Source organism: Equus caballus, chromosome 20 (genome assembly GCF_041296265.1).
Source record: "Equus caballus isolate H_3958 breed thoroughbred chromosome 20, TB-T2T, whole genome shotgun sequence".
In the NCBI taxonomy this organism is placed as follows: Eukaryota; Metazoa; Chordata; class Mammalia; order Perissodactyla; family Equidae; genus Equus; species Equus caballus.
The window spans coordinates 36436564-36447093 of NC_091703.1; the positions used below are offsets into that span (position 1 = coordinate 36436564).

The 10530-nt window shown below is 38.9% G+C and overlaps 1 protein-coding gene across 1 annotated transcript; it reads left to right on the forward strand.

Moving 5' to 3' along the window:
• Positions 1–1518: 1518 nt before the first annotated feature.
• LOC100052125 (MHC class II DQ-alpha chain) lies at positions 1519–9790 on the forward strand. Its single transcript, XM_070245400.1, has 5 exons — positions 1519–1698; positions 5151–5399; positions 5854–6135; positions 6385–6559; positions 6733–9790. Exons 1-4 carry the CDS (start codon positions 1617–1619, stop codon positions 6537–6539), a joined length of 768 nt encoding a protein of 255 aa, XP_070101501.1. The 5' UTR covers positions 1519–1616; the 3' UTR covers positions 6540–6559; positions 6733–9790.
• Positions 9791–10530: the final 740 nt, after the last annotated feature.

Genomic DNA, 10530 nt, shown 5'->3' on the forward strand with positions numbered 1-10530 from the left:
ACTTTGCCCTTAATTGGATTCTGTCAGAGATTGGGTGGTGGCGTGGGATAATTCTATAATTGAACATCTTAGTAAAGCCTACCTAGAAGGAAGGAAGACTATACTGAGACTAAAGCTTTGGATGGTAAAGAAGCAGCAGTCATTCATATTATCTAGGAGAGAGGTGTGCTCAGCCATTTTTGTGGTTTGGACAATGTTCACTTTTGTCTGTGTTCAGACGTGATTACTGAGTGGCCTTGTTTTCTGTCTTGATCCATTGTGGTCACAATGTGGCTGTCTGATACTGCTGTTCTATGAAATTGTTTATGTCCACCAGGAAAACACCAAAACTTAGCTGTGAGTACCAGGCCAGCTCCTGGCATCACCAATGCCTAGTTAATAGTAGCAGCAAGCTCTTGGATGCCAGGGCTTTTTCTGTCTCATCCTTTACAGTCTCTGTCATCATGAGGTAAGACAGAGTGCTGAGAAACTGAGGACCATCTAACAGGGACAGGGTAATTGATTCTAAATGGAATCCCTATTAATTTGTGGCTGCTATAACATACAGAAAACGTATTCTTCTGAAAATAATGTCGCTCTGCAATGACTGCCTTCAACTTCAGGTCAATCCCTAGTCCTTCAAAAATATCTGGAATTTTAATGTGACAGGAGAAAGAGCATAAAAGATCCAGTAGGTTAAAGGAAGAAACCAATTTTCTGAGTCACGGCAATTTCCCTGATTCCATCCTCAACATTTGACTTGACATTCTTAAATCAAAAAAAAATAAACACCAAAATCATAGAATGAGTCAGCCAGAGCTTTCTTTAATGTAATTAATGTCTCCTAATTTCCTTTCAATGTAGCAAGGCAGCACCAAAACACAGAGAATAAAGAATACTCAAGGCAGGGAAAAAATTCAGATGAAAGATCATGTAGTTACCATAGGCAACACTACATGATATTATAAGTCCTTTCATTGCCCCAGGTGCAAATATTGGAGCTTTTGAGAACATGAGAAGAACTTACTCAACTGGATTTATCTGAATAGAAAAGGCAAAGGTATTCCTTGGCTACCGCCAGCAGAGGTCTCTTTGGTGAGTGGGTCAACTCAAATTTAGAGAATTCCCTATGCACTATGGAAGCAAAAAAAAGACAGCTAACCCACATATGGAGGCCAGGGAAGGAGAGGGTATAGGAAGGGCTCGGGAGGGGAATCATCTCAGGGGAGAATTCTTGGAGATTATGACCCAGAAAATCCTGAAGGACACCATTTTTGTGGTGACCTCATCTATCCATGAGACTGCTCAGAAATTTCCACCTCTCTTGCCGCCAGCAAACATATACACATGTGAGAAGATTCTGATTTAATACTCTCTCTCCTTTCATAGAAAGTCCCTCGGGTCCTCTCTGAGTGCAGGCTACATCAGAACCAGGGGATTTCCCAATCCCTTCCAGGCCTCTTAGTACAAAGTCTTCAACTAGCAACTGAGGTATCATCATAGGGGATTTTTCTGATTGGCCAGAACCTGATCTATCAGAGTTTGGTTTGGGTGTCTTCAGAGTTCCTTCTCAGCTCGGTCCTCTCCATTGCTCTACAACTCAGAACAGCAACTGCTGAGACCACCCTGAGAAGAGGATGATCCTAAACAGAGCTCTGATTCTGGGGGCCCTCACCCTGACCACCATGATGAGTGCCTGTGGAGGTGAAGACATTGTGGGTGAGTGTTCAGTTGAGGGATTTGGAGACTAGATCTGGGAAACAGGGAATTGGGAGAGAGACAAAAGCTTGGCACAGAAATAGTAGAGACTCTTTAAAGGCGTTCTCAACATTAAGCAGATCTAAAACTTACGGTTGTTCTTCCTTCAGGAAACTAGAGTCCCAGCCCACTCTCCTAGCTACCTGTGCTGTTGCAGAGTTCACCAAGGCATTATTCTGTTCTTGTTGTTGGAGCCAGTGAATATAGCCTGGAGGGCTCTATGGCATTCATTCACGACTGGCTCAAAGATTAGGGATGTTTTGACAGGTGTATGTTTTCTTACTAAAATTTCTTCAACTATTGCTCCCAAATTTCTCTGAACAGCTTTTGAAGCTTGTTATATATTTCTCCTATATATAGTTTATATATAGTTGTAGTTTATATATAGTTATAGTTTATATATAGTTTATAGATTCTCCTATAGTTTATGGTGGAGTAAATAGTTCTATGAATTACATATTCTATATAGATATAAGGAAGGGTGACTTTTCTTTGTCTCAGATTTACATACATTTCTATGCTGGGAACTGGCACAGGTGGGGAGCGGGTAAGAGAGACCAGCTGAAGGCCTTTACACAAATTGTTTTACCACATGGTCCTCACTTAGTCTCAGTTACCTCATATGTGGCACCTCACACATAATCAAATACAATAAGTATGTAGATGTGCTTTCTAAATAATGAAGACATATAAATGTCAATGGTTATTCTTATTTTTTATTATTACTATTATAAGTGTAGCTTCATCTTTTTCTTTATCACAGCAAGAAATATGTTTATTTTTATTTTAAAATTGAGAACTTTATGATGAAAACTTGGTGAATTAAATTATTCTCAAATCATCAGCTCAAATTACCCATCTTCCACTTCATATAATGAAGACCTATAAGCGGAAAACTGGTCAAGCACAGGGTAATTACTTGGTCCCTTAAGCCCCTCTACCTTTGGTGTCCACCTTTTTCCACCCTCTCTTCATACATTCTATTATCCATTTTTCCTTTCAGGATCCATTCCTGGCTCTTTTCCCTGTTGTTTTATAAACATGAAGAGTGGGTTTATAAAAACCAAAGCAGAAAAGCCAAATAGTTAAAAGGAGAAGTGAAATGGAAGTTACTTAAATTTTCAGCAACTTTATTAACCATGGCTGCTCCAATTCTCCTTTTATTTGGTAGTGGAAGTTTCACCTGTTTCTCCAGAGCACTTCCAAATTTCCTTTCTTCAATGTCAGACCATAGTGCCCTGCTCAGGCTTGACTTATCCATTAGGAACAGGGGCACAATGCCACAGGCCTGTGATGCTTGTAGGGCTCCATGAACATGTTTTAATTTCTTTTAAAATTAAACGAAAAAAGAAACTTTTAGAGTAGAAGAAAATATTTTAATTTTTAATCCAGCCTGAATTATATTCGTCTTTATACCAACACAATCGTAAAATACGATTGTTAATATTTTTATGGAAGAAGGGGCCCACAAAAGCAAGAGTACTTAGGGCTTACAAGTCATCATGCAGCTCTGGTCACCGCTGATTCTGACTTTCATGTGTCTGTCAGTCTTCCCCAAAATCTCTGTGATCCTCAAGAATAGCAATTGACATTCAATACCCATTTTTGAGTACACAGTGAGCTAAGTTTTGGGGATTCAAAAATGAAAAGACATGTTGTCTGCCTCCTAGAGGGTGCACAGATTAGTGAGGGAAAGAATATGGTGCAGGAAAGCAGAAGGGTCATTGCTGAGCAGGACAGTGGGCCCAAGTGAAGCTAAAACTATAAAAGTGAATTGGTTCCACTTGGCCCAGCAGTGTGATGCTCATCAACAGTTGGCAGCCCAGGACAAGTGCAAGATACAAAGAATGATCGCATATATTCATGTTTGAAAAAGGAGTCAAGAAAATTCATTGCAAGGATAAGGAGGCTTTGTTGGGGGGCCTTTTAAGTGATCAACTGAGGGAGTCATGCTGTGTAGGGAAGAGAGTGAGCTGGGTGAGGAATAGACAAACTTGGAGAGCAGGACATTGGGATGGAAGGTTTGGAAGTCATAATGTGATCAAAAACATGTTTAATAAGAGAACTTAGCTAAAAAGTTGGTAACTAAATAGAAACTTCAAGAATGAACTGGATTTGTCTGGGAAATCCTAACAGATAATTTCATTTCAGGGGGAAATGAGACCCTTGCAAAGACCAAGGAACATGAAAGGATATATAATTTGGTTTGATTGGCAGATGTGGTAGTTGCAGAGGATGCTGGAATATAAGGCTGTTGATTTTTCTATCACAGGACTCACCAAAGTATACTCTATTGGCTCCTTTACCCACCTGAATCTCCCACTATTCAATAAGCATCTCGAGGGCAGAGACTATGCCTGGTTGGTGTTTTACTCCCTGCTCCTCGCAATGTCTGAATACTCATTGATGCTCAGTAAATGAAGAAGGAAAGAAACAAGAAATGATAAAAAATCTCATGTATATCTTCACAACATTATCCAGTTAGGATCATTTGGGTTCAAATTATACTGTACTAGCTGCCATTCTGCTTTGGCACCCTCAGAGAAGCACATTGTCCATTTGAGGGAAAGGGCCATAGTTTACCTTGAGTCCTTAAGGAATATAAGCGTTGAGTCAAAAAAAGGAGAGATTTAGTAACCTCCTTCAACAACAACAGAAAAAGAAGGGTGAGGAATAACAGAAATCCAAAATCTAATAAAGCTTCCATTTTTTATTTCAGAAGGAATCAGTTTCTCTCCTTTAAGGATCACCACTGTTAACAAAACAGAGAACTGAGAAGCACAGTTTATTTTTTATATATTTTGTAATATTGTTGCTGTCATTGTCAAAATCTTTCTTATACCCTATGATAGTTAGAGGAAATGCTTTTAAAATAATAAGATCCTATATGCTTTTCCTTAGTAAGAGAAAAAGAGGAAGTAATCTCTGTGTAGAAAATGTTCTGCTCTGAGCCAGTCCTGAGGGAAGAGGAATCAGAATGAATGTTATTAACTGATGAAAGAATTAAGTGAGAAGTAAAACTTATGAAGCAGAGGGAAGTAAACTGAATCTCTGGGGCAGAAAGCCAATAGCACAATAATAAATTCATTTCTTCTTTCTTTCTGTTACAATCTTTATCATAAACCTAGGATGTGCCAGGCACTGAGCTAGGCATTCAGGGAGTAGCAGTAAACATGGCCTGTGAAATTCTGCCCTCATGAAGCATACATTATAGTGGAAAAACAGACTGGATTCTAACTGAACAACTACCAGTACTGAGGGGGAAGGAAGCAGGGGCTGGGAATTTTTCCTAGAGACCAGTCAAAGATAAAGCCCACAATATTTGAAAGTTGTTTCTTCTGTCACTTTGCTTAATAAGGTTCTTTTCTCTTCCTCTGTTTTCCACCTTCCTGCTCCTCACCCTCACTCATCAGCTGACCACATTGGCTCCTATGGCATAACCATCTATGAGTTGTCTGGTCCCTCTGGCCAGTACAATTTTGAATTTGATGGAGATGAGACGTTCTACGTGGACTTGGAGAAGAAGGAGACCATCTGGAGGCTGCCTGAGTTTAGCAAGTTTGCACGTTTTGACCCACAGGGTGCACTGGAAAGCATTGCTACCATAAAACACAACTTGGATATCATGATTAAATGCACCAATTCTACTCCTGCTACCAATGGTATGTGTCCATCATTCTGCCTCTCTTTAGTGAATCTATCTCTTCATACCAGGCTTCACTTCCTCCTTCCCTGGGGATAGACACCCTGCACCATTCTATAAAATTCTCTCCTTTCCAAGGAGTCACCAGATCTTCTTATAGTAATTACTGAACCCTCATCCTCTCCTATCTCAAAAATCACATATTTCCACGTAATACAAGGATCCTTACTCCCATAACACAATCCTTGAATCCTTCATAGAGGGTCCCATAGACCTTAACAAGCACGCCCACAGAGAGAAGGGCACAGGAACAAAGCGCAGGCAGTGTATATTGTTTTCCAAGAAGAAGGGAAACAAGAACTCTTCCACTAACAGACGGGGAAATGTTGGCGGGAGGGCTCCTCCAGGATGCAGTGTGGAATCTCAGGGCAAAGCTATTCTCAATTCATACCAGCACTATTTCCACATCTTAGAGGTTCCTGAGGTCACTGTGTTTTCCAAGTCTCCCGTGATGCTGGGTCAGCCCAACACCCTCATCTGTCTTGCGGACAACATCTTTCCTCCTGTGATCAATGTCACATGGTTGAAGAATGGGCACTCAGTCACAGAAGGTATTTATGAGACCAGTTTCCTCATCAAGAATGATTATTCCTTCTTCAAGATCAGTTACCTCACCTTCCTCCCTTCTGCTGATGATATTTATGACTGCAAGGTGGAGCACTGGGGCCTGGATGAGCCACTTCTGAAACACTGGGGTATGTATGAGTTCCACTCCTTTGATACCATCTTTTCTCTGTCAAGTCCACAACATCCTGTCTTTTAGCTCCTAAGTCTCATGCCTAAAGCTTGTTTTCCACACTTCAAGGGTTCCTAATTACAGGCTTCACTTTTCTGCCAAAACTCATTGCTCCAAGTCTTTGCAGAACCAAACCTCAGACCACTCCATCCCATGTACACGCACAGGAACGCTCTGTATTCTCACTTCCATAACTTCACTTTCACAGAACCTGAAATTCCAACTCCTATGTCAGAGCTGACAGAGACTGTGGTCTGTGCCCTGGGGTTGGCCGTAGGCCTTGTGGGCATCGCGGTCGGCACCTTCCTCATCATCCGAGCCCTACGCTCAGGTGGTGCCTTAAGACGCCAAGGATGCTTGTGAGTTGCATCATAGAAGGGAAGGTAAGGATTCATATTTGTCAGAACTGGGAGCTGGAGACACAATACAGGAGGAAGGAAAGTGGGAGGAGATTATGAACACAAATGTGGTTGAAAAGTAGGAGAATTGGGAAAGGGCTTGATGATGGCACAGGAGCACTATAGGATCCATCAACCTCATGTCTGTCCTATTGCAGGCACATTGCCCATCTACAAGAGCAGAAGAGTGGATGTGCTAGATGACTTAGCACTATTTTCTGGTCCAGTTCATCATATTCTTTCCTTTCTTCAACATTCCTCCTTTCACCTCTTCCTTGGGACTTAAGGTGCTGTATCCCCTGAGAGCACACATACCCTTCGGAATTCTCCCCCTGACTGCCTGATTTTTTTTTTCCCTTCTCAATTGTTATCTACTATGAGATCCCTGGGATATGCCATCCAGTTACCTAATCCCTACTTACCCTGATCCAACGTCTCCATGGAAGAAATAAATTCTCCTTTATGAGATTTTTTATTAAAATCTTTCCTGTCCTTCATCTCAGGGTCAACTAGAACCATAGCCCCTTATGCTTCAGGCCCATTTAATCTTACTTTCCAGATCATGTTTCAGGACCAGTTACAAAGTAGCAACCAAGTATAAACTGATAATATTTAGGTATCTTAGCTGAGGTTAATTTTTCTCTCTTCCTTGTGTTCCCACCCTTGGCCATGGCCACCCCCCACCCCGGAATCAAACCCTAAACCCTTGGTGTATATTTGTTATAACAGAAATACAAAAACCAGAAAATGTCTGTATTCATTTTAATATAACCTTTAAAAGTTATGACAGAGAAATAAGTTAGGGGAAAGGAATTTTGAAACTTAAAAGTACCAAAAGTAAAAATTTTGGTCAAAATTTGTTTCCAAAACATTAACTTTGTGAAGAACAAATGATGATAACAGAAGCTTTCTCCTCTTCTACTCACTGTTGAGATAAGAATTCTCTATGCAGGAACAGAAATGAAAGTCAGTTAGGAGAGCATGAGACTAAGAAAATAATTCAGGTTTCTGAGAAGGACCAATACTTTGTCCTTACTTAGCATTAGTAGTAACAATGGGAAAAGGGATGGGGGTAAAAAACCACGAATATATTTAGGGTCCCGGGAACAAAGGTTTACCTCACCCCCTAGGTGGAGCCCTGCTAGGTAATCACACATAGATTTTCCTACGCCACCATGTCATGGCATGTCGAGGACAGTAGAATGAATATTGCTGTAGGGTGCTTCTAGGCAGATAAACCTAAGTCAGGCTCACTGAATCCCTGTGCATTGTATGCACTGGGAAACAGAAAAATGCCCCATATCCCCTGCCCCCCACCCCTCCTGGTTAAGAAAAGCCGAAGCCTCTGAGAGAGAAATCCCAGGAGGGACATTGTTGAGATAATGTAGCAGCAGCTATGGCTGCTGCATCCTCCTCTAGATTCACTCTCTCCTAGTAGAAACTCTTGCAGAGGAAATGGATTAACAGATGGGATTCTCTGGTTCTCCTGACTGTGTCCAAGACATACTCTTGAGAGTATATGTGACTTGAGTAGGACTCATTTTGCCCTTTGAAATTGTTTTAAGCACGTTGCCTCAGTCTTTCCATTCTGCAAGTACTGTGTCTATACATTGCATCTAGGATGTCATTATGGAATGCACAAGGCTGTCCCTGTCTATGCCATCTGCATCAGTGAGCTTAAAAGGTAATTGAGAAAAAAGACAAAATATTAACAGAATAATTGCTACAGAGAATTTGATGCAAAGAGCTCTATATCCTAATCCAGGACTCAGCAGTTTATAGCTAGTATTTTAAACTTTATAACACTGGGTAAAGTATCTAACATTTCGGAACCATATTTTTCTCTTCCATAATACAGGAGTCATAATACTTTCTTTAATGATTTACTGAGAGAATCTGAATAATCTCAATATATAAGCAGTGCCTTATAGATAGTATACAAATACATAAGAAAACATTGCTAATTAAATCCATAATTAATTTATTTAAAAGAATGAATCATATTTTAAAAAATCGCTTTTATTTTTCTGAGCCCTTTAATGATCTAGGAGATTCAAACAAGGAGCTATGGATGAATTTCTTTTCATATGTTAATTGCAGAATTTTTTTCCTCTCTAGAATGAGTAAGGCAGAGATTGAGCTAAACTGAGAAAACAGATATAATGGTCAGCGATATATCATTCATGAAGGGGTTGCTAAGAGAATTCTTAGGGTAAGAAGTTGGGTAATATATGATTTTGGTTTTTATTTTCTAATAAAATATATGTCCCCTCAATATGGCCCATAAATTTTCAGCCAAGTTATGTCATATGCAACAGATCTTTTTGCATATCTGCTCTGGGGAGGAGGTATGGAAAATTCAAGGAGAAAAAGCTACTTATGATGTAAAAGTAAAAGAATAATTAAAAATGCAGATTATGAACTACTAAATGCAGGCAATCTGACCCAGAGATGACCACTAAAATCTAGGTAACAGAACACAGAGGATTTTTAGGGCAGTGAATCTACTCTGTATGATATAACTCTGTAATGGTAGATACATGTCATTATACGTGTGTCCAAATCCATAGAATGCACAGCACCAAGAGTGAACCCTAATGTTAACTATGGGCTTTAGGTGATAATGATGTGTCAATGTAGGTTCATTGATTGTAACAAATGTACCACTCTGGTGGAGAATGTTGATAACGGGGGAGGCTATGCATGCTGAGGGCAGGGGGATATGGAAAATCTTTTTACCTTCTGCTCAATTTTGCTGTGAACCTAAAACTGTTCTTAAATAAAGTGCATTAAAAAAAGAAAGCGAAAAAACAGCTATTGTGATCCCAAATGTATAAAGTAAAAATTTATGAAAAAAAAATGTAGGTCATCTGAAAATGCACAAATGTGCTGAGAAAAGTTTTCAACAATAGTATTTCAAATAAGTTTTATGTACATTTCAATGATTAATGGGGTAAGAACCTAGCATTTTGGAGGTGGTGTATCTGTACATGTGTGTGTGTTTGTATATGCATGTACGTTATTGTACTATGAGAATTATATTGAATGGCATTATGACCAGTGATGAAGAAGTATACAAGTGCTGCCCTACTCAGACTCCTTCCCCATGAAGCACTAAGGAAAGAAAATTTAATAATTGTTGAATTTTATTAAAGTATTCATTTATAAAGTGTTCACATAATTTTAAAATGGCAGAATTAAAATTAATTCTAAAAATAAGAGTAATCATTTCTTTTTAGTTGATAAAAAATGTTTTCTATTTAGAATCCTTAGTGAAAAGATATTGCATCTATAAAAGTAATTATAGGAGGGCTAAAAAGAATGAAAAATTTAACAGAAAGTTTGGAAAATTAAATTAAGAAAATCTCCCTGAAATGAGAAAAGACGACAAAGAAATGTAACATATGATAGAAAAGATAAGACACAGAGAATAGACCCAGGAAGTCCAACATCAAGTAACAGAGCTAGAGAGAGAAACAGAGAAATAAAGGGGAAAATTACCAAAACAAATAATAAGGGAAAGTTTTCCAGATATAGCAGAGCTAATTCTTTACATAGAATGGGACTTTAAGATATTTAGCAAAATTAATGAAAAAGACTCATCACTAAATACATCATTTTAAAAATTTCAGAACCTCAAGGGTTAAAGGAAAATCACAAATTATCCCAGTAGGAGAAAACAAAACAAAACAAACTGAGAACAGACTGAAAGTCAGACTACCAGATAATTCTATCATTAAGTTAATAAAGAAAGCTTTGAAGTTCTAAAGGAAATTTTTTTCTATTAATAAACATATACCTTTTCAAAATTACAATCAGGCATGAAGAATAAAAATACTGTTAGACATGAAAGGATGTAAAATTTACCTACCACACATAGTTTTATTGGAAGTTTGTTAAGGATCTGACTTAGTAAAGTGAAGTTGTTAATCAGGAAATAGGAACACACTTGAGGA